This window comes from Acanthopagrus latus, chromosome 12, assembly GCF_904848185.1.
Source record: "Acanthopagrus latus isolate v.2019 chromosome 12, fAcaLat1.1, whole genome shotgun sequence".
Classification (NCBI taxonomy): domain Eukaryota; kingdom Metazoa; phylum Chordata; class Actinopteri; order Spariformes; family Sparidae; genus Acanthopagrus; species Acanthopagrus latus.
Window position 1 is genome coordinate 565,659 of NC_051050.1, and position 25,559 is coordinate 591,217.

The following is a 25,559-nucleotide window of genomic DNA, read 5'->3' on the forward strand; positions in this document are numbered from 1 at the left end:
CACATAAGCCTATGTCCAGATGCAGACATGTCAATATAGTAGGGTATTTCTCTATATGGGAGAGGCATTTCTTTAATTCTGAACAAATCTTAAGCTCAGCAAAGATGGAAAAATATAACATAATCAACTCATTATTACTGTTTAAGAGAGTTATAGAGAGAAAGAGCCAGATCTGGAGCACACATACATTTAAGTTTACTAGCGATTAAACTCATAAATAAATGTGTTGCTCCGGCCACAGACTGTAGCCATACAGGCTCCATCTGTTTCCTTGGGTCAGTCCGAGCTCTCAATAGTCAGGCTCAAACAGCTCTATCCAGACATGCTGGGTTAAGACATCTGGGGGAGGGAACTCTCCTTTGTTGCTCACCCTGAGGTTTCTCCAATTTTTCCCTGTTAAAGGGTTTTCTATGGAGTTTTCCCTCAGTGGATGTGAGGGTCTCAGGACAGAGGATGTTTTTATGATGGGATGTAAAGCCCTTTGAGACAAACTGCTTGTAAAAATGGGCTGTACAAATGAAATGCCTTGCCTTTTAATGACTAAACAAAAACGTACACAAAATCTTCACCAGACAACAAATAATATGCAAATAACGTGCGTTGTTATTATTATCACTGGTTGATGTCATTTGATTTAGCGTTTCTAACCAAAAGTTGTGTTGGCTTCACAATATCTTTTGAGCTTTTCCCATGTCAGAGTCTTTGAACATCCTACATGTCAGCTGTCTGTGTGAATGGACAGTAAATGATTGATAATATCTACTGTCGAACAGCTACAGAAAGAAAGCTGGCAGCGACTGTATGAACAAGTAAAGAGTTTGAGAAGAACGGCTGACTCTTTTACTAACTTCAAGTCACTGTCTTTTTTAACACTATTTGTCTTATCTCTGCTTAATGAAGAAAAGTAGACTCATACAGTGTTTAACCACTGTTAACTGTTATGTCACAAGCAAGTCTCTGCCTTCGACTACCTACAGGCGTCTATATCTGGTCTGCTCACAGTTTTTCAGACAGAGCAGCTGATTTTAAAAACTCGAAGGACAGAAAGGGAAAAACTTAATGCAACTTTAATATCAACATTAATATCAAAGCCTCTGAAATGATGAATATACAGCTAATACAATTGACTTAGAACAACAGAAGAAAGATAAATACAATGGTTCAGTTTAACCGGGATAAAGATCCACCTAATCTAGCTGTATTTTCAAATACACCATGCTTATGAATAAAGATAATCTTATTAAAATAATAATAGATTTAGGTTAAGGGATAGTATATGTATAATGACTTCTGTTTGTGTTTCTGTTGTATGTCTTAACCTCTTAAGCCCTGGCCATATTTTCAGATAAAATGCTTAAAAAGACATACCCAAAATAAATGAAGAATTACTCCACTATAAATCATTCATATGCATGTTCTTGGTGTCCTTGGATATCGAGGAACTTCAGAGAATGTATTCCCAGTGTAAAAAATGTTGTGTCTGCCACTATGCCTGAGTAAATTGGAATAAACCAGTGAAAAAATGTGAAATTTCTCTCCACGCCTGATTTTCCCCCCTATTTGACACAGGATAAAACTAAGCCAACAATGATTCCATACAGACAGATGCCATTGATTACCTTCAGCAAATCCTTGACTACATATTTATCAAATTTGATAGACTTTGAGCAAAGGGCTAAGCCTCCATAAAGGTTTAAGTAAGGATACAACAAGGCGGACACTCATTTTGGCACAAACTGTGCCAAATAGATTACTTTCCACTTCCCATGGAAACTGTCTGGGAAATACAATGTCCATTAGGCTAGTGTAATGCCATCTACTGGAACTTTTGGATATAACATTTACCTTGCGCTTCATCAATTTGTACAATTGTGCATAATCTATGTGTAATTAAAATCAATGAAAACAACAACAAAATGTATAATTTTGTCTCCACATGGAGTAGTTTTATAAAAACAGTAACAGATATTAGCTGCAGTAACCTAATAAAACATCTGTAACAACAATTAGAACAAGGGCAGAGTAAAAAGAAAGTGCAACAAATGCAACTGTTTACATGGCAGACCCGGGACTGCAGGATGCAGATCGGCGCCTGGTGGAACTGTGTGGTAATCCACATCCTCATCTCCTTCATGATCACTGTTGCATGAAAACAGAGCAATAGATATTGAAAGAAATATATTCAAAGGACTGACGAATCACATACATTTCGAACAGCAAAAAAGCATATAAATGTATCATTGAAGCAGTAAGGGACAAAGCCCGCACAAATAATCAGTACACAAACCTTGATAGGACAGGTGACGCCTCAGATGGAGACAAGGGTGGCTGAGTGTCTTGGGTGGAGGGGGGGTTAATAATAATAATGATACGTTTATTTGAATAAACAGAGACAGTGCACATTAATAACATTGTTGTAAATGCGCCAGAATTAGCCAAGAGGCTTTTTTTCATCTGTAGTCCCTAGACAGATGTTAAAGTCACCCTAAAAAACAGAACAGAATATAAAAAATAAGATTAAAATTACAAATTACCAAGGCAATCTGCGAAACATGCACAGCAGTTAACAACATGACAAAAAAGCATATATAACATCAATCAGAAAACATCTTTCAAGACATCCCCAAAACATGCTGCACAAAAACCCATGACGCAAGACACATCACACCACAGCATACAAAGCAGAAGCACGGGCACAAAATGCATGCATACACAATAAAAGCAAGACCACAATAAGACATAACAACACATGAAGGCAGACAGACAGCAGCAAGATGGCTACAGGTTCAGCACAATATTACATTTATAATTTTCAGGGAGAAAGTAGCCTAGAATGAGAATAAAACAGAAAAGACAGCACTCAGACAAATATACTGAAGTTCATTGCTCTGTGTGACATTTTGCAAACATTCAAGTCAAGACACCAAATCACGATACATGTCATTAAGGCATTCGCTCAACCAATTATATTCAGGGATACAGTGGTGATTGGCTTGCCCCCAGGCCCGCCCCCTTACTGAAAAAAAAACGCTCACTAAATAAAAATCACTCGCGCGTGAGCAGGGGAAAGTATTGCGAGTGGACTCTGCGCACACTCAAGCTGTTTTTCTCCTGGCAGGCAACAATATTGCTCCAGGGGGCAGAGATGCAGGATAAGAAATAGCACGCAGGTTGCTTGGAAAAGCCCTCGGCGGGGGGGGGGGAAGCTTGCGCGATTTATGGCAGTGTTCTATGCCCATAGCATATTCCTCTGACATTGTGAACATTTTGTGAACTTTTCTTATGTGATGCGTCAGGCTCCAACTGTGTGTTTGTGGCATTATTAAAATCTAAACTTGCTTCTGACACTAATTTGTTTGTTTGTGTAACCAAAGACCTTGCACTTACAGTGGTATACAGTATATACTTGAATAATCATTTGTTCTCTTAACACCTTTGTCTTGATGTCAAACACTGCATCTTTCATATAGGTTTTTTTTTGGGGGGAACTTTATTTTTCAAAGTTTTCACAGTACAATTATACAACAACAGCCCTGAGCCCACCCACCTACCCAAGGGTACACATAATACACACACATACACGGTTAAAGAGAGAGGAATTTTTTTAAAAAAGGTCTGCCACCTTTAAGGCTAAATTTAACATACTAAAAGATGCCATATAAGTTTTTTTAGTGAGTGACTATTCATACATAATGTAATTGTACCGCATCTGGCTTCCCACCAGTCCGGCTGTCATGTGTGCAGTCGAGGATCAAGAGAAGGGCAGACTGTCTGTGAATTGGACTCCTGGTGTTATAAAATCTGTTCGCGGATTTACCTGTTTTTCTAGGGGTAGAAAAGCAAGGACTTCTTTTACCCAGCAAAGGAAAGATGGGGGATTGGCAGACTCCTAGCTAAAAGTGAAGTAAATGCAATGGCATGTGCTTGGGATGTAGAAATCTGAACCTCCCCAGCTGTAACACCAAAGACGAATCATTCATATAGTTGATAACATTTTTAGAAAAGCTGCAGTGATTACACTAAAAATCCAGGGTTGTGCAGAATTCTCAGGGATTGGCGGTCTCATCAATGCAATGTCCTGGAAGGACAGACAGAATTTACTAAGATAGGGGTCGCTTGTCAAAGTTCTTACCACTTTGTCAAGAGGTTAATATTTATCAGGTGAGACATGGGCATGGGGGCATGTAAAAAATATGTGTGACAATCTAACAAGTTTTTGGGGGGTCTCCCATTGAAATTTTTTTAGTAGATGTCATGATCTGCCTTTAACAGGTGGATTGACACACTGATATGGATAAACTAGCAGGAGAAAAAATATGGTTACATTTGCAATTTCATCCTGAAACATATTTGAACATATTAAAAAGCTAAAAGTATAGAAATGTATGTGATGACTAATTTAAAATAGCTTTGTGGTGTAGGCTTATGTTAGCTTTTAGGCTAAGACTATAGTTCCTAACATTTCAATTGGCAAATAACCAAATATCCAGCAAAAACAACAAAAAAATCTAATGTAATATCTAAATCAATGACACAATTAATCACGAACACTGACTTAAAGGGGTTGGTTCTTTTGCAGTTTTTCTTCGAATAAATTTCATCACCTGACACAATTATCAGGTACCCAGTTGTATCATCTAATGTAATGGTGGCAATGCAGTTGCATAAAATACAGTCATACAGTTACAGTCACATTTTCCATCTTCTTTTCCTCTTTCCTGTCATTTTTCCTTCCTGCCATCTCATATAATGTCTGTGCTCCAGGCTGGTGACAGTGTGTGACCCACCTTAACTCAGATGCATGACTTTAGGGCAAGGTAGCAATGAAAACACGTAATCGATAATCTGATGCAAAATTTGAAAAAGTGGGTCTGATTATTGTTCAAACATCTGAATTCAACAGAGAATATGTTACTCACAACCACAATGGAAGTTCTGTTTGGTCATTGCCCAGCACTGAATGTGTTTTCTCTCCAGGCTTTCTATCCTGCTAATAAGGAGGTGAATGTGAAGTATGGTGACACCATTGCAGCCAGATGTTTGTTTACTGGTGAGGGCAGAACCTCCAAAACTTATATTGGGTGAGTTTTGTTTAATATTTAATGTTCCTAATTCATTTTTAAACTGCACTGAAGAGGTAGTCTACAGCAACTGAAAAGTACCTTTTCATTATCAATGGTTCTACTCAACATTCTTCTCCGACAACTTAAGTAATATATGAGCTTTTGTTTGCTCCTTTTTTGGACGGTCTTTGTATTGAAATACAGCTTACAGACATTCACCATAGGTATGTAAGTCAGACCAGCCTGTTCTCCTCTACCACATCTTCAGTTCTTTAAACCAAGGCTGGAGATATACTTGCATTAAATTATAGGTCTGCGTGTGCATGAGGGCTGCCTGTGTCTGTTTGAAGTGTTGGCTGTGCATATCCACAGTAATTAACACCACATAAAATGCATATGGACATGAACTGGAGTGCAATGAGAGAAAAATCCTGTTGAAAGAAAGTGTGTATGTGTGTGCGTGCCTGCGTAGGTGTAGGGGAGAGTTAGGTGGCCATCATTTGAAAATTCTGCTGGTGTTTCTTCTCATCATTGTCCCATTGACAGAACAAAATAAACATGCAGTGGATGCCATTTACTAGTTCTGCTTAATTTAGTATATGCGATGGCACTGCTGTTGCTTTGTTCTTCTGTTATCTCAGGATTACCAAAATATTAACCTTAAGCATGTATCGTGTTTAAATCATACAAATACAGGCGTTTTATTCAGTTCTATGGTGTGGCCTTTAGTTCTATCCTCCGATGACATGTGTAGTACACAGGCAAATATGTGAACACTAACTGTCACAATGGAGTTGGATGTCTATGTAACCATGTTGCTGAAAATAAAGTTTATCTCCAGCCTTAAAGGGATATTCTGGCATAAGTTTAATCCAAGGTCTAACACACCGTGACACTGAGTAAGCTTTGCTAGCTTTGCCAGATTGCTATTGAAAAGACAACACAACTCACCACTCTCCTGCAGCAGCGTGCTCTTTGTGGGGACGCCCTGCGAGACGATTACCGTGTGCAGTTAGAAATGCTCAATTCCATTCTTTTCTCTGTCAGCTTCCCCACAAAGAAACAAGCTGCTGCAGGAGAGTGGTGAGTTGTGTGAAATCCAGCAAAGCTAGCAATTGTCTGATGCTTCAAACTATGTACTGGGACCCTATTTGTACTGTTGCTGAAGTTTGGTGTTGTTCTGAGCTATATTTGTGGCTATGAGTTTTTGATGGCGGTTTCTTGGTTGGAGGCATAGACTGCAGTGTATTGTTATCATGCGGTCTTTTCTGAGGTTGCTAAAATTACATCTAGCTGTCAGAAAACTTGATCTCTTGAGGGCTGGTCTTACTCGGTGTCACAGTGTGTTAGACCATGGATTAAATTTACGCCGGAATATCTTTAATGTCTGATTGCTCATTGCTAAGTGCCCTTTTGTTTTTTTGCAGTGGTACCTCTGATGATGAAATGTGCAATTTCTACATTATGTACTACATGGACAGCAAACATGCCATCCCATATATGAACTGCATGGAGACTGGCTCCAAAGAGCTGTTTCAGCATATTCCAGCTGAGGCAAATGCTCCCATCGCTGTCAGTCCAGGTGATATGAACTCTATGATGCATATGGGAAGCTCAGCAGGTACAATGGAATTCAATATTGTTCATATTGCGTACCTTTAATCCAAAGTTATTAACTTTAGAATTGAACTGTTTTTTTTTTGGGGGGGGGGGACACTTTCATGTCATTTCATTTCACGGGTCCTAGTCTGTCACGATAAGTAGGTGGTTATTACAAAAAAGACAATTTTAACATTTCTTTTTAAATCAGCCCCCATTTATCATAATAATTACCTCAAAATTCATAAATAACTGGTAATGTTTTCAGTACATTTCTAGGAAACTTCCAGTTGCTTTCCGCTTAACATGTGATATGAATGCCGTTTTAAAGTTCAGCTAGCTTTCTGTCGAATTTCTGCCTGTGTGTGTGTGTGTGTGTGTGTGTGTGTGTGTGTGTGTGTGTGTGTGTGTGTGTTTGTACGTACGTGTACGTGTGTGAAATAAAGACAGAGAGACCCTAATTGTTGACTTGGGGACAACATGAATGGTTAATAGATGTAATGTAATTGGATAGTAAGCAGCAATAACTCAACAATTTTTGTGGCCTGCTGAGGGGAAGTTAGATGGAAACAGTGATGGATAGTTACTTTTTAAAGTGTGTGTGTGTGTGTGTGTGTGTGTGTGTGTTTGTATGTTGAGATCGCATGGTCAGCCTATGAATTAATTATTATTAGATAGTGTTCCCATAATTGTTGCACCTATCTGGGGACAATTGAAAGGATTTTCAAATACGTAGGTCGTATAACCACCTACCACACCAGCTACTTATCATGAAATTCCTGGTACGGTTCCTTAAAATGAATGTTATCATTAGGTTCTCTTTTACTTTTCATACCTTTCTTCATGCATGGCTCCTTTTCTTGTTTCATGTACATTTTCCAAAAGAACCTGTCTCTCTTTCACTGACATTTGTTTTTATCTTAAAGATCATCAAGAGAAATCGTTGTTGGATACTAACAAAGCACAGCAGGTTCTGGATCAGGGTGAGTTCAAGGACAATGATTTCCAAAGTCTGCACAGATTTTTTGTTTTGTTTTTAGTTTTTTTGCACTACAAAAACTTATCCAATAATCAGACTGAATTTCATGAATTCATACCCATTCCAGTACTATTATTCACCATTATTCAGTGTATTATTCAGGCTGTTATTGCCCTTTTGGGACTCATATACTGTTGCATTTACTAATAGCTGTTTTTATACAGGGCACCAAGCCGCCAATTTGTAGCTGTAGCGCTGTAGCTGTGTAGTTGTGTTAGCTTGTTGTTGCATCGGCAAGCTAAGAACAGGCGCTACTTTCAAATTAAAAGCCCCCTGCTAAGAACCCAGTTCTAAACTCCAATGGGGTGCAATGTAAAGCTCTTATTTTGAAGACAAATTCTTTGTCACTGTTCACTGCCCAACTTCGAGCTTCACATCATGTCACATGTAATCCCAGGGGGAAATTATTTTTGTTACAAACTCCAGATATACAAATAACATATATTATACAAGCAACATCTATTAAGAGCAAAATACAAATATAAACATAGATATAAATAAAAAATATACATACATACATACATACATACATACATACATACATACATACATACATACATACATACATACATACATACATACATAAAAGATCAATATACAGTTAAATAATGTGCAAGAAGTACAAAAAAGAAATGACTGTCCATGTTTGAGTCAAGTTACAGAAAGAAGGGTGTCTGACTCTCTTAGGGAGGTGTTATAAAGTTTAATGACCACAGGCAGGAATGATTTCCTGTGGCATTCAGTGGTGCATCTGGGTGAAAGGAGTCTCCCACTGAATGCGGTAGACTCATCTGCTGGGCCAATGTGTCGTAAAGAGGGTGTGTGACATTATCCAAGATGGACTGACAGCATCCTCCTCTCTACCACAGTCGGTAGAGTGTCCAGCTCCTCCCCCATGACATCGCCGGCCCTTCTGATCAGTTTGTTCAGTCTGTTGTTTTCAGCGACCTTCAGCCCACTGCCCCATCATGTGACAGCGAAGAAGATCGCACTGGCCACAACAGACTTGTAGAACATCCTCAGCTAAGTATTAAGTCCTGTAGTGGTCCAGGTTTCAGGGATCCATTCCCCAACATGTTATATCCAGGGGTGCTCAATACGTCGATCGCGATCTACCGGTCGATCGCGATCTACCGGTCGATCGCGAAGTTAGTATTGGTAGATCGCATGACATTTACCCCGCAGAGCATTAGAAAAGTGTCATGACTGTTTTTCCATTGCTCTGACCTCAGACCGGCCGTAGACTGGTTGATCTGGGATCCGACGTGATAACTGGCTGATGATGATAGGCTGACGGTCTAACCCTATCATCCATCCTGTCACTTGATTGATATACGGGGCAGCCAGTCAGATGACAAGTGATTGACAACTGACGTTGCTCTGGGTCACCGCTCATGCGCAAACAACGGCGCTAAGCGCAGCTCAGCTAATAAGCTAGTCAACGAGTCGCGTCCAATTTCAAGTCCGCGCTTTTTTCTTTCTAAACTAAAGAAATGTTATCAAAAATGAGTGGGGGAGCTGGACCAAGTAAGAAGACAAAAACGTATCACTTTCATACGGAATGGGAGGAGGACTTTTTTTTCACAATGTCATTTTCAAAGTGCGTTTGCCTCATCTGCCAGGCTACCGTCGCCATACCAAAGAAGGGAAATGTGGAGCGGCATTTTTGGACTGTTCATGGAAAATAGTACCCGAACATGAGGAAATGTGCTATCTGTTTGACTGCATTATTCAGTTCCACTTACTTGTGTGAGTCAGCCTTTTCCCACATGAAAATCATCAAGTCCAAGTACCATACCAGCTTGACTGATGAACATTTGGAGGTGTGCTTGAAGCTGGCTGTCAGCAGCTGCTGTCCAGACTATGTTTCCCTGACTGATGCACTTCAGTGCAAATCATCACAGTAAACTCAAGTGATTAAAAAATGATGTTCATAGTTACCTATTTGTGTTGTGCAATCTTGTCTGCAGTTGTACTATTAAAGATATATTTATAATTGAAAATATACGTTTTTCATTTTTGTAGTGGGTAGGTAGATCTCTTTGACTTGGACATTTTATAAGTAGCTCGCATGCTGAAAAAGTATGAGCACCCCTATGTGGTATATAATATATACCATATTTATGTGACAGTGAGGCCAGGTTCTTACAACCTCTCCAATTTGATATATTTCAGTATTTCCATTTTCTTTTCAATATTTTACAAATAAAAAGGTAGATTAAATGTATTCTTTTTAATTAAAGGGTCAATTTGGAAGATGTGCTGACTTTGCAGCCTCAGTTAGTGTTTCATGCTCTCACTTGCTGTGTTCTTAATAGCCTAAGTAGCATTTGATCTGCAGCCGATGGTTTTGACCACTTGTTGTGGTCTGTGTAACACTGAAGTCATTCTAGGATAACTCAAGAGAATATGCACTTTGTTTTGGATGTTGGCCTTAGTCCTTACCCACTGTATCTGCTGTGGCTACAGTGAGATCAACCCGTTGTTCTCTGTTTATTATTTCTGTCCTACTCCTCTCTGTTTGTATGCATACTTGTGTGTGTAAGGAGTGTGATACATAATGCACAATGCGTAAGAGGAGTGACCATCCATGTCAGGCTAACCCACTGTAGCCTAATGCATGGTATCTTAAGATGTTGAGTTGGAGTGCTGTTCTATTGTGTATATAATCACACTGAAAAACTGACAAATATTTGAGCCCCACTACTGCATTCATTAGCTCTGTCACCACTGCAGACACAGTGCTAGCTGCCTTCAGTGAATGTCTGGCAGAGTATAGCAGTATTACTAGGTTGTTTACAAAGTTTGTTTGGTTTTATGATGTACTCATGTGCCACCAGTCTTTTTTAAAATGTAATAACTCTAATATTCTATAACAACTGGGTCTTAATGAAAATATTTATTAACTGATTAAATAGAAACCCAATCAATTAATAAAAATGTTTTGTCATCAAATATGATTGTTTAAGATAAACAAACAATCAAGGTGGTGATTGTGAACTGGAATAATGAACAGGCAATGGTGGAAGAAATAACCTGTCTAATACGGACACTGATAATTGATGCTGAATTAGAATGTGAAATTTAGATGTTGAACTACTGTCAGTGTTGTTGATGTTGTTTTAAAATCAACCCAGTCATGAGCAGTTATCGTGGATGGTTTGTCCCTACTTTGAGCAGTGAAGGCTGTTGCATGAGATAAGGTTGGTCAGAACCCACAGCATTAGATATGTTGGTCAGAAATGTGTATCCCTGTGGCAACATGTGGTTGAAGGATGACAAATTCTACCTGGGCTGTCTTCTGCAGTTGTTTGACGGGGGAAGTCTGCCAGCAGAGTTTTGCACTAGAGTTAGCTTAATAGTGATTGTGTAGGTGGCAGGGCAGATGTGCAGTCTGCACGGATCTGTCTCTGGTGGGTTGATGGCAAAAATTGTTATCAGCTTTGCCAGATAACTTTTGAAAGACTTGGCGCTGGACAAATGACACAAAACTGTCAAAGTCCTCAACAAAATCCCCGGTGGTGTATACAATGTATTATAATGTGGTAATAGAATCAGTTAGGTGTTAAACGTGGTGATAAAAATAGAAATTACCAATCATGCCACAAACTAACAAGACAAAAGCAAAATATTACAAAAGGCACAAAGAGCAAAAAGAGTACGAAAGTAAGAAAAGAATAACAAAATAACAAGAATATAACAAGAGCATCAAAAGGGTTACAGGAGAAGAACAAGAGGATGGAAACCACACTTGTTTTTATCGTGGACTCTGCTGTCCTTCCTTTCCTCACCTGTCCTCTCCTTTCCTATTCTGTGGTGGTAGAGAGGCCAGTAACTTTCCCAAGCTTTAAATTGTTAAAACTTTAAAAACCTGTAGTGGATAAGAAAAAGAACAATACATCCATCAGTGAAATTATTCACTGGAATCATACACATAAATATAGTAAGAACTCCCATAAAAAGTAAACCAAAAAGTAAAACACTTCACAGTTTTCATTATATAGGCCATAGTCTTGACTGACAGAGTTGTAAACTACAACTTATCTGGTGCGTGGAGGCAGTAATTCTAATACTGATTTTTAATATTGCAACACAAAATCCTATGAAAAAGATCATAAGAACCTACTCAAAAATATCAGTGTGTCCTTTCAACTGACCATCTGAAATATGTCTGTCGAAGAGATAAAAATATATGCATATGTATGTACTGTAGTTTATCAATGTAATGCCCAGCTTCAAATTGTGTGACTGGTCATTTCTGTCCTCTCTTCTCTGCGCTGATTCTACTACTATTCTACTAACACCTTTCTTTCCTAGAGCCAACTCTTCACTGTCCCATAGAGTGAGACCACAGCTTAGCCTTATTTTCTGCTCCGTGGTGTCTACCGCTGAAGGCTTTGTAGTGGGCAATAAATATTTATTGTATTTTATCTTTTCGATAACTCTGTCCCAATTAAACATTTCACCAACCTTCCTTTGAACGCCTTGGTTTGCCCAGTTAAGCAAGACATTGCATGTAGCCTTTGGTCTCCTTGTCCTTTATTTGCACTCTTTCCTGTCCTTTGTCTGTCTTTCTATCTGTCTGTGCAGGTGACTTCTATTCTCTTATGTCCAAGCTGCTAGGCCAGAGCAAGGATGTTGTTCACATACATAAGTACAACCCCAGCGAGACAGCCCAGGCTGAGTTGGTGGCTCAGATGGATAGCTTAATGCAAAAGAAAGACTTGGGATCTCTCAGTGCCAGACTAGACTTCCAAACCAGGGACCATCCTGTTTTGGCAAGGGATAGAGTCCACAAATTCCATCAGCTTGAGGCCACAGCCAAGCCACCAAGAAGCAAGGTGCTAGCTGAAGGACAAGGTGGGTCCTGGATGCTGTTTTATTGTTGTCATTGGCACTGAAAATATCTCAACCTTTTTTCTTTGAGTGGTCCAATATTCTTAACTGTTACATATACACAGTATGTTTGGACATCACTTCAGCTTATTTATTTTGCCATAAGGGGTGCAATAAGTTAGGTAAAATAAACTGGTTTGAGATCTGTACAGTGTTATCTGTCAAATTCACTGACATTCTAGTTGTAATTTTGTATGATGTTTTTAAACCAGTCTAAAAATAGATATATGGAATATTAAGCACAACTTATGTTTAGGGGAAAAAATTTCCATATTTCTTTTTCTCTCTGGCTGTTGTGTTTCCTCCTCAGTTCTGACTCAATTAACTTGATCCCTGAATATGTCACTCAAACTGATGGACACCAACCTTGCATCATTTCAACTGTTTTCTCCAGTCTCAGTCATTTAACTGCGACAGGGAAACAATTGACTCCCATGTGTGTTTGGCTTCAATGCAAAGAGTTTGCTTGTTTACAAGGCACCCTGTGGAGTTTTCTTACACACATTACAGTTAGGTTTGCATTCAGAGTTGCTCACTGAAACACATCCTTGGCCCTATTTTGATGGTCTATCGTGCCGCACGCTCGCGTGTTTAGGAGGTATATCCAAATCCATTCTGCTAGTTAAATGGCATATAGTCTTGGCGCGATGTGGGGTGCACAGCGTAAAGAGATGGTATTTAAACTTTGACTTAGTCATTGGTGTGTTTTGGGCAGAATATGAATTAAACCAATGGAGAGACAAGTGTCTCCCATTCCCTTTTGAGAGCCAGGTATTAAACAGTGGCACTCATCTTTGATGAGGGAAAGGGATGTGATCCTCAGCTGCTGGACCCCTGCCCCACCGTTTCACAATATATGTGTGTATATGTATATATGTGTATATATATATGTGTATATATACACTACCGTTCAAAAGTTTGGGGTCACCCAAACAATTTTGTGTTTTCCATGAAAAGTCACACTTATTCACCACCATACGTTGTGAAATGAATAGAAAATAGAGTCAAGACATTGACAAGGTTAGAAATAATGATTTGTATTTGAAATAAGATTTTACATCAAACTTTGCTTTCGTCAAAGAATCCTCCATTTGCAGCAATTACAGCATTGCAGACCTTTGGCATTCTAGCTGTTAATTTGTTGAGGTAATCTGGAGAAATTGCACCCCACGCTTCCAGAAGCAGCTCCCACAAGTTGGATTGGTTGGATGGGCACTTCTTGCGTACCATACGGTCAAGCTGCTCCCACAACAGCTCAATGGGGTTCAGATCTGGTGACTGCGCTGGCCACTCCATCACCGATAGAATACGAGCTTCCTGCTTCTGCTCTAAATAGTTCTTGCACAATTTGGAGGTGTGTTTAGGGTCATTGTCCTGTTGTAGGATGAAATTGGCTCCAATAAAGCGCTGTCCACTGGGTATGGCATGGCGTTGCAAAATGGAGTGATAGCCTTCCTTATTCAGAATCCCTTTTACCCTGTACAAATCTCCCACCTTACCAGCACCAAAGCAACCCCAGACCATCACATTACCTCCACCATGCTTAACAGATGGCGTCAGGCATTCTTCCAGCATCTTTTCATTTGTTCTGCGTCTCACAAACATTCTTCTTTGTGATCCAAACACCTCAAACTTAGATTCGTCCGTCCACAACACTTTTTTCCAGTCTTCCTCTGTCCAATGTCTGTGTTCTTTTGCCCATCTTAATCTTTTTCTTTTATTGGCCAGTCTCAGATATGGCTTTTTCTTTGCCACTCTGCCCTGAAGCCCAGAATCCCGCAGCCGCCTCTTCACTGTAGATGTTGACACTGGTGTTTTGCGGGTACTATTTAATGAAGATGCCAGTTGGGGACCTGTGAGGCGTCTGTTTCTCAAACTAGAGACTCTTATGAACTTATCTTCTTGCACAGTTGTGCAACGCGGCCTCCCACTTCTTTTTCTACTCTGGTTAGAGCCTGTTTGTGCTGTCCTCTGAAGGGAGTAGTACACACCATTGTGGGAAATCTTCAATTTCTTAGCAATTTCTCGCATGGAATAGCCTTCTTTTCGAAGAACAAGAATAGACTGTCGAGTTTCAGATGAAAGTTCTCTTTTTCTGGCCATTTTGAGCGTTTAATTGACCCCACAAATGTAATGCTCCAGAAACTCAATCTGCTCAAAGGAAGATCAGTTTTGTAGCTTCTGTAACGAGCTAATATATATATATATATATATATATATATATATATATATATATATATATATATATATATATATATATATATATATATATATATATATATATATATATATATATATATATATAATATAAAATTTGGGGGCCTGTAGCTGATCTGACATGAACCTGGTTGTTCTTAATACTTCCTCTAAACGAATGAATGCAAAATAATGATTTAGTGATTGCACTGATAGCGCTTGCCTCTATCCTCCGGTGCAAGCTTGACTGGCCGATGATGTCACACAGTGTTGCCCAGGTTGCTGGAAGAGTTGTCTTGACTGCCCAGATTCCATTACACTGCCCAACGAGTGTCACATAGCTTCTTGAGCTCCACGCGCTGCGCTGTTGGCTCAAGTTGAAGAGCATTTTTATTGTCTTAAAAAAGTCCACCAACACCAAATTGAGCTTATGTACATGGCAATGTATATAAATTGCCTTTGGAACCTCCTTCCCAAACTTCTCCTGAACTCCATTGTTACATCCTGACATTACCGGCGCTCCGTCGTAACACTGGCTAACACAAAAATGTAGGTCTGTATTACACTGACTAAGTAAACGCTTGATGCTGGCTTGGACTGAGTCTGTGTCTAACCCATTTGCTTGGGTGAAATGCAAAAAATCCTTATGTAATTCCTCTGACACTGGGTGCAAATACCTCAAGATCACAGAAATCTGTTCCTCCTAGCTAACATCTTTACTTTCCAAACCACCAAAACAGCAAAGTGCTCTGCATCCTTCACCTCATAATTTATTTATTTTCATATCATATCAGCCATTACAGTAAATATATCATTTTGTATGTTATTGTGATTGCTGGCTTCTTGTCCACTGTTTGCAGTGACATGCAGAAGCTCGCGAAAGTTGCTCCTATTAGATGACCTCTCACGCTCACTGTGACCTTGCTGTGCAATCCCCTGGCAAAGTGTACAGAGTAGATTTTCCACCACAGCCTTCAAGTACTTTCTGTTCTCCATAATGTGTTTGTCCACTTGTCTCTTTTTGTTTGAACTCATTCCGTGTCTCCATAGAAAGTTTGTGTCCCACACTTCCATGATGACTCTTCAGAGATGTTGATGCCTTTTGCAAGTTGTTGAATCTGTTGTTGGTAAATGCTGAAACATCTAACCTTATTTTAAAAATTGATAACAATAACAAAAACAAAAACAAAAACGTGTCTTTGGACACATAGTATTCCAGCCATGTGTACCAATCCAACCACTTCTCTGCTGATTCCCATATGTCCATGTGGGGTATTTTTGAAGAGTTGGCCTTCTTGGGGATGATTGCTTATATCATCTGCAGCAATTCTAGCATCCTCAGCTGTAGAAACCGCAGTCGCAGGCAGGCCGCCGTCCTCTTCTCCATCCTCCAACGGCTTTTGAGGTTAGCGTTGTGTCTAAACCTTAATGAGACCTTTTAATGTCTGCTGTATTAGCCCTGTTTAGTTCACAATCACTCCTGTTTCCAGGTTTTGATCGAATTCTCATGCATGGACATCTAGTAAAAAAGAATGATCCATTGTGAAAGATTTTCTGATCAAGCTAATGCTAGCTACCAAAACAATTGCACTCTTTGGCTAATAAGAAGTAGAAGTAAGGTCAAAAGTTCAACGCTTGCTGTGCCCTTTGGCTGAATCAGATCACTGTGTTTTATGTTTTTTTTAGTCATCAAGATACATTTATTTTTGTTTTCATATATTTATTCATTTTACAATTTTTGAATCATGGTATTCACACATAAAAACACTAAGTAAACTTCAGACATTTTCTTGGGGGTGCTGTGGCTGTGCTGGGAGTAGCTACAGCACCCCAAGCCCCCCACAAACCCCACTAGCACCACTGATGTCCTCCAATAGTAGAAACGATGTTATGAAAGCGAATCTGTTCCATAATTCAAATTAAAATGGATTAACAGAAATGTTTTTTCATTTTCAGAATATAGCTGCTTTTTTTGACTCATAAATGAAATGAGTAATAAATTGCATTTTCATTGTCTTCTTCAAGACTGCTCATTTTGTAACTTAAAAACCTCTACTCACCCACCCGCCCGCCGGCGGGCGATTGCAGATAACTGACTGTTTTTTACAGTGCGCAGTGACGTATCTCGCTTCAACTTTCATCATTACGGACATACTATACGTCGTTGGGAAGGGTAGAATCTCAGCAATTCATTCATCCAGTTGATTTTGCAGAAACCATGAGCACTAAACCATAAATCATTTATATTTACCAGCATAGTAAACGTGAGATACAAGAAACGCACGGCGACTCCCTACCTTTGACGCGGCCATAAAGCCGTAATATGTGTCCGATCCTCAATTATTTATATTCCAGTTGTCCGTAAGAATCCACTGATCAAAAGCATCAAAATGGTTTTTCATAAAATTATTCCAGGTTGTGAATATCGTCCTGTAAAGTCCATTTGTTTACCGTCTACCGACTTTGTTTGTCAAATAAAATCCAGACTTCGCCGGCCGTATGTTTATTTTCTCTAGTTCCTGTATTGTGTTGTTGGGTATGCTTGTTTTCATCACTTTGCTGGCTACAAAACAAAAGTGTCCCCATCTTTCTCTGTTCAGTTTTCACCCCAGCACAGCCCGTGAAGTACATGGAGCGCTCCTTGTTTAAAGGGCCAATCGGCTTTGTCTACTGTTATTTGCCGCCTTAGTACAGGGATAGCGTTTTGGCTATCAACATGTCAATCACTCAGGCTTCTAGCCAATTATTTTACCTTTCCAACGATGGTAGGCGTGCCCAGGTCCGTTTTGTACGAGCTGAGGAATATCGCTGCGTCTGGCAGCTAGCGGGCTAACTTTGCGCAGCAGACGCACTCGCAGCGGACATTTAAATTTTAATGGACGGCAGTTTTCACAGTTTACAATGGCGAAATCCACAAAAAACACTAAATATGTCCGAGAAGAAGACCTGGAATGGATCATGGCATCATCTGATGAAACTGTAGACAGTGAGTAGGACTCTGAGAGAGAGGAGATGTTTGCTAAGGGCCTCGACGACATCTTAGATCGGTGAGTAACGTTATCATTGATGATGTTTGATTTATTTATTTAGCCATGAGTGAAATTTGAATGAAAGTTAGTGGGAAGGGGTTCTTATGCTTACAGTGAACAGTCCAGTATACATTAGCATTTCATAAATGACGCTAAATGTTTAGGGCCCCAGGGGCTAATTAGCCTAGCTAGCCTCAACTACTCAACCAAAGCTAGGTAATCCTTGTAATTCTGTTCTATGATGTAATTCTCTTTGAGCCTCTAATTCCTTTTTATTTAGATTTTTTTTTTTATCAAGCTTGTAAACAAATTGAATAGATCTTTTTCACTGACCGGACACTGGGAATATTCCCCCAATTCAATTATTCTGTTTATGTACGGTTACTTTCCTGATGTTTTTGTGTAATATGTAATATCATATATCTGTGTTTATTTATTTCCTATGTAAATAGCACCCTATTGAATTGCATTTATATATTTTTTCATTTTTCATTATATTTGGTAACATTTGTGCATTGCATTGTGTTTTGTAGGTCACAGTCTGAAGACAGTGATGTGGATTGGGAGCCTGAAAGTGAGGCAGTCAGACGCCCAACCCCCTCTCCTGCTGAAGGCGGTCATCAGAAGTGCCAACGATCCTCCTCTGCATCCACCAGTGCTACCTCCCCCGCTGCGCACATACAGTATTAGTATATTGAAAGATAATAAAAGCCTTGTTTGAAATTCACTTCAGTATGTCATTTTTGTATAACGCTTACTATTCTGTAGTGTCTTGTCGCATGACAATATCTCAATATGGCCACCTAGAAGTGTGTGGAAACCCCTCCGACCACCCATCAAATGAATGTGTGAAAACATTATGTTTTGAATCATGGAGGAAGGCTTTATAGTCACCAAAATGCTTCAGTAATGTTTCCAGTGTCACAGAAGTGAGAAAAAGCATTTGGCACAATTTGGCCATTTGGAGACGTTTTGGAGAGGTTTGTGGACGCCAGTGACACCACAAACTAAAAACTCCATAACTCCCATAAGGTTAGGCCTAGAAGTCTGAAATTTCATCCAGGTGTAGTTGACAAGATGTAGAAGGTATGTGGTATATTGCCATATGCCTTACCTAAAGCACATCTGAGTTATTGTTATTCAAAAATGACCTATTTTTTTCGAAGAAAAAAAAATGTTTTAGAGCCATGTTTGAACTGATGTCATTTAGGTTGTGTGTATGGTACATGCTGGGTAAGCACATTGTCAGAAACTAGAGGTTCTCAGCTTTCAAGTGAAGTATCATACATCCATCTGGGACTTGTAGTTGTTGTGTTATAAGCTTTTCCATTTGGGTATGCTAATTAGGCGAAAATTACCAACAAAGGTGGGTGCGAAGGGGTTAATTAAAATGATAAACAAAATAACATTGAAGATTTAATTTTCAAAAGATGCCCCAGCAAATAGGTACCAAAATTCAATTTGAAATGTCAAATTTGAAAATTAAAAAGCATTAGCAGAAACACTTTTTCATTTCAAGGTCATAGCTGCATTATTTAACTCATAAATAAAATGAGTAATAAGTCATCCAGATTGCATTTTCATTTTCTTCTTCAAGACTGCTCATTTTGTCTCACGACTAAAAAGAAAACTAGGAGGAAATTGCATTTTCGTTTTCATCCCTGCCCCAACCAAAAATGTTCCAAAATTCAATTTGAATTCTCAATCCCAAGCGGCGCAGGAGAGTGACCTCAGCAGCCTCACTTTTTCTTCAGCCCCCAGTCTAACCGACCGTGCTACGCATCTACGTTAGGGGGTGGCGGTGTGCATATTAGACGCTGGAGCAAGAAGAGAGACAACAGGAGAGTGTGAATGCTGTGTTGGTAGCATAGACTGTGGTACATGTTCTCAGAAACAGCGGGGAAATCACCACCAGGTCCACTTCTGTACTGCAGTCAAGCCAGCCATGGTTTGCGTTTTCTTGGTCAAGTCAGCCGCACCTTTTTTTCCAGTGCGCAAATGCTCTAACATTTACGGTGATTGGAATGAAACCCGTCTGAAGAGCTGCTCACAGTCAGACGTGTGAAACACACAGTACTTCATAGTCATTATTCCCAGTAATAAACTGAAGGGATCAGCTGGACCGTACATCGATGTCGCCGCCATCTTGGATGTGGCAGCTCCGCACTGTGAACTGATACAAGTCAATTGAGTGAACTTTATAAAGCTCCTTCTACAAAGTGCTATAAGTTAATGTCTCTCACTTACACATTCACACACATACAAATATATTCAGGAAACAGAAAGGAACCCAAAACAACGTCTGTTGAAGAAGAAGAGAGGCCGCTCACGTCACTCTCCTGCACCGTTTGGGATTGCGAATTCAAATTGAATTTTGGAAATGTCATTTTCTTTATTATCTTAATTAAGTTACAAAATGAGCAGTCTTGAAGAAGAAAATTAAAATGCAATTTGGATGATTTATTATTCATTTTATTTATGAGTCAAAAAAAGCAGCTATATTCTGAAAATGAAAGAGCATTTCTGTTAATCCATTTTAATTTGAATTATGGAACAGATTCACTTCCATACAATATGGATATCTGTACATTAATGTGCAAATTTTTGCAAACAGAACAGCTGATTAACTTATTTGATTTATCAAAACTCCTGACTCATTTCCTTCGGAGAGTTTATAACCACAGATTTTAATTGTGTTGCTTAAATGCTGATATTTGTTACAGTGACATTACTGAGTTCATGGAAATGTTTAAAATAAGTGAAAGCAGCCTCTCAAATCATACAATCTGAGTGTATGAGTGAGAACCAACCTGTGTGGGTGCATGTATTATTAGCCCTGTTGTGTTAATAACAAGTGCACCTACACCCACCTGTACTCCCTGGATGTGTTTGACTTACAGTGACATGTGGCCTGGCTATCTTGAGGCAGCAGAAAGCGCCAGCACCATAGACCAACAAAAACTTGGTTTAAAGTCATAGGCACAGCCTGTTTCCTGCTATTTAAAGTCAGAATTGTTTTTATGAAACAAAGTTCTGTGCATTTCTGGATATTTTGGCACATTACTCTCACATGAATAGCAGGAAACCAGTGGCAGAAATGTGTATTGCTTCGCTCATGGGTATTACTTCAAACCCTCATGCACAAGACACTGTGACCATGCATTAAATCTGCCAGTTGTCGTTTTCATACCCTGCCCCCTAGTTCTGTACTGGCACCGGTCTTAAATATGGTGTGGTCGGGCACATTGTTCAGGGGTCTACATTGGTGACTGTCTGGTCTAGACTTTTACTTTGCTCAGACAACTGTAAACTACATAACAATGATTGTCCATGGATGTAAGAGCTTGATTTTAGATGAGACCTGCCACACATTCAGAGGCAAACACTTTTGAGTTATGTAAACAATACAGCCACAGGTTTGTACGCATCATGGTTGTACTCAACAAATTAACTTGGCTAACAATAACAATAACTACATAGTAACTTTACTATATGGATATATGAATAAAATCTTCTTGTGGGATCACATCAGCTAAGACATCTGCCAACATGTTAACACTTTGACTCATGACTACTCAGGAGTCAGTGCTACATTATTACATGTGTACCCTCCAGTTAATTTTCTTAAACCATAGTCATCGTTGAACCTGGTCCTCAATTTGATCTCAACTCAATCTCAAATCTTCCACCGGTCTCAAAAATCACTTTTTTTTTTCAATATCTTTACCATTTGAGAGCATGATTTAATGATAATGTGTGATGTCTTTCTAAAAATCCCTGAATCCCTAAAAACATGAAAGTACTAGTACTAAATAGACTATATTAGCTTTTGGTGCAGATCTGGATAAAGGGACGGATCCAAGAATTTTTATTTTAAGATTTTGCGGGTTTTTTTCTACTTTTTTATTCATTTCTGTAGGAATAATGCATGGATCTTTGTGTGTGTGTGTGTGTGTGTGTGTGTGTGTGTGCATTCGTGTATTTGTCTGTGTTGTAGACTTCCATTTGGAACAAGTCTCAGCTTGGCCACAGAGTTCTCTGCAGCTGGGTCAAGTCTCAGGACTTGCCCTCGACACAGATTCTAACTTGGTCATTTTCCACAGAGGTGATCACCACTGGGGAGCAGAGTAAGTCACTTTCACTCATGATATGTCATTCATCAAAAAATGTCATCATGATGTTTTACTGTGTGATGAAATGTGTACATATGGAGTGCTCAATCCCACCACCTCATTCAGCTGTCCATCAAATTACAAATAATTCTGCAGGCAGCGCACATTTTCTTATCTTTAGGCCTGTTGCCAGTGGTGGGCAGTAAGCCCCCTCTGACTACCAAGGTGTCAAATCCAGTAATCTGGTCAGTGGCCCTGAAAGTTTGAGACTGTAGGTATCACTCTAGCATCACTGGTTGAAGCCCCCCTCTACTGCAGGAGCTAGAGAGATGGAAAAGTCTGAGTTGGAAGGTGGCAGTGTTGTTTGGAAGGGATGTTCACAGGACCTTCCCTCCAAAGACCACAGTTACATACTGAAATCACTAACAAAATGTGAGGTATGAGACTGAAAATAGTTATTTTAAGCAAAAGCATGATCTTTTCTTCAACCTCACCAAGTAGTTTTAGTTCCTAAACCCTAACCAAACAGAAACCATTTGATAATGTTTACAATGCAAATGCCAGAATGGGTCATAATATGTGAACTGATAGTCAGCAAGTACTTTTTTTTAGTCAAAGTCCAACCAGACCTTGTATATTATTCCTAACTTGACTGCAGAGTCCTTCACGTGTGAAACTGTCACTAGAGGGTAGGGGTGGGTAAAAAAATTGATTCATATGGAGTCGCAATTCTTATCTCTCATGATTCAGAATCTATTCAGAGTTGTCAAAAAACTTTAGTGTTAATTAGTAGTATGTTGACAGAATGTAAAAGGTGGAACTAAAAACATATATAGCTGCAAGCGGCAATCCGCGGGTTCTACCCCCTTTTGCCCCAAACCGGCCACCCTGACCCTCATCCCCCATTGTTAATGACATTGGCCGCCATGTTCCTCAAAGTTCTGTGCAACACATAGCCATGATAAGCCCAAGATTTCTCCAAATTGGGTTTTCAGCTACATGCTAATGGCATTTATAGCGCCCCCTATAGGTTGAGCTCGACATGCTTTGGTGGGCAGATTCCCAGTCTTGTTGTGAACCTACTGACCAAGTTTTGTAGGGCAAAGGGTGTGGGAGTTATGGCCAGTCATTTCTAAGCCTCGCCCATTGCAAAAATACATGGGTCCCTGGCGGCCATGTTTTTTGACCAATTGGGCAAATTTATTGTAGAAATTTGTCTTGTCATCCCCCGAAGCTGTATAGCATATTTGGTGTAGAGTCAATCTTTCAAAAGTTCTATTCATTTTACTGTTTTTAACATTATGCAAATTAGCAAAAAATCTGTAATAGTGGCTTTCGTGGGGCAGGAGACTTTTTTGTAGAGGACTATCAGTCAATATCACTTATGGCTTGGCAGGGAGAGCCTTTCGAAGTTCACACCCTCTGTTATAGCGCCCCCATCTGACGGATTGGGATCAAATTTTTGGAGCAGCATTTGGACGTCATCTATATTCAGCATGCCAAGTTTTGTGTCTCTGGGTCCTTCTAGCTCGCCATAAATTAATAAAACACAAACAATTATGGTTAATGACGAATAGGCCACGCCCACTTTTACATAGCAACATGGCACTCAAGAGATTAATTAATATTCGCCCCTAGAGCATGCATACCAAATTTGGTGAAATTCTGTCCCATGGTCTTTGAGATACACATGTGTAGCATTTATAGCGCCCCTTATGAGTTGAACTCAACATGCTTTGGGAGGCAGATTCCCAGTACAGTTGTGAAGCTAACCACCAAGTTTTGTGATGATAGGGCAAAGGTTGTTGGAATTATGGCCAATCATTTCTAAGCCCCGCCCATTGCAAAAATACATTGGTCCATGGTGGCCATGTTTTTTGATCATTTATTGTAGAAATGTGTCTTTACATCCCCCAAAGCTGTAGACCAAATTTAGTGTTGATAGAGTCAATCTTTCAAAAGTTCTATTCATTTTACTGTTTTTCACATTATGCTAATTAGCATAATGGTGGGAGGGGCGTGGCCTTTCCAAAAACGCATTTTCAAGCCTTAGTTACAATGCCACCATGTGGCTGACTGGGCTCATATTTTGATAAAAGTTGATGCACATCATCTCCAATCATTGGGCCAAGTTTCACGTTTCTGGCCCATTCCAGCTCACGGGAATTTGAGCTCAAGTGGCAGACAACAAATAATGATGATAATAAACCGGTACAATTTTAGAGGGGTTCTACCCCTTCGGGGTTAGAACCCTAATTTACAGCGCGCACACCCAAGACATATCTTGAAGATCATCTTCAAATGAGGCAGCGGTTGCAAGTGTTTCTGTTATTTAATGACTGAACAGTTATCTTTGCAAGATGAACATTAAGTAGGCCACATGTTTGAGATTACTTTTATGCCCTGAGATGTTACAACAGAATGTTAATAGAGTGGAGCAGCGGTTAGCAGTAACAAACAAGACCAGCTGACAACAACTTAACAAACACACACCACAGCAGACAGGCTGCTCTCATTGCTGGACTTTTATTAACAATAATAACATTTATAACACAGCAGAGCACACATCATTATTTTGTTATCCACATGCAGGCATGCATGCTTTAGAATTAATTAATTAATGCTAATAACTTTTTAAAATAAAAAGGCTGCAGATCATTTATCTTAATTTCAACTTGTGTTTCATATGGTACTCCAGCAGATTAAGGACATCAATGAATTGGTTCAGCACATAATAAAGCAGCAAAAGACTAAAAAATAGGACCCTTTTTGTTTTTTTATTCAATCGATAATTAATTTTGAATTGAGAATCATTTTAATTGGAAAAAGATTTAAAAATCGTAAACCCAAAAATTTAAATCAAAATGAGCTTGCCAGAGATTCACACTCTTGAGAGAGAGGTCGGAAGAGCGTCATAGTTTGACCTTTAGAACCACTGACGAAGCTGCTGAATTTGACATGTTAGAATTGAGAACACGTTGCCACAGTATCTAAATATTTGCTCACTGACAATGGCTACTAATCTTTCAGAAAATTACTGTGATAGTAAGATGTGACTCTTAACATCACACTATCAGAGCTACTAAACAGACGATCTGCTACTCTGTGCAGATTAAAAGTATCAAATTCACCCCTTATTGGTCAGCTGTTATGTTGCTGTATGCTTAAGTTATGTTTAAAATTACATTTTGAGGGTTAGGCTTAGGTTAGGGTTAACTGTTTGCCTCCTTCAGTTTATCTTTGATTGCAGCTAACAGACACCTGAAGGTCAGAGGATGGCTGAGCAGTTAGCAAATGGTTCTGATTGCAGCTGGTTGGATTTAAGGAAAAATACTCTAAAAGAAGATGAAATGAATTTGAAAAAAATCATTACACTCTCCATGTAGAACTATAAACAACACTGGTTCTTTGTTTTTTTTCCCCAGCTCTTTTAATAGCAAGGCAAGATACCTGCAGCGGTCCCTAGGTCCTATTCAGCAGTCCACTATTTTGGTTGTTGACCCAGACAAAGGCAACATCCTAAAGGCTTCTGGCAGAAACATGTAAGTTATAGTGTGCGTTAGTTTTATAGATTATATAGTGAAGTACTGAGAATGAACACATACAAGTTGTACATCCTGTATCT

General features: G+C 39.4%; 1 protein-coding gene and 1 long non-coding RNA gene across 3 annotated transcripts in view; one reads left to right on the plus strand and one right to left on the minus strand.

Annotated features, from left to right (window-relative positions):
• pam (peptidylglycine alpha-amidating monooxygenase) overlaps positions 1–25,559 on the plus strand; it is a 75,456-nt gene that overhangs the window by 25,627 nt on the left and 24,270 nt on the right. The window contains exons 13-18 of one of the 2 annotated variants that reach the window (XM_037117743.1): positions 4,978–5,081; positions 6,491–6,684; positions 7,589–7,645; positions 12,292–12,561; positions 21,820–21,949; positions 25,360–25,476. In XM_037117743.1, coding sequence (XP_036973638.1) covers positions 4,978–5,081; positions 6,491–6,684; positions 7,589–7,645; positions 12,292–12,561; positions 21,820–21,949; positions 25,360–25,476 — 872 coding nt within the window. The remainder of the gene's footprint in view (positions 1–4,977; positions 5,082–6,490; positions 6,685–7,588; positions 7,646–12,291; positions 12,562–21,819; positions 21,950–25,359; positions 25,477–25,559) is intronic. The other variant, XM_037117744.1, reaches the window with a different exon arrangement.
• On the minus strand, positions 15–17,139 carry LOC119030298. Its single transcript, XR_005078230.1, has 4 exons — positions 17,091–17,139; positions 11,493–11,572; positions 2,288–2,485; positions 15–2,139 (listed from the first exon to the last, which is right to left on the minus strand). It is a non-coding gene; the product is annotated as an uncharacterized LOC119030298 (long non-coding RNA).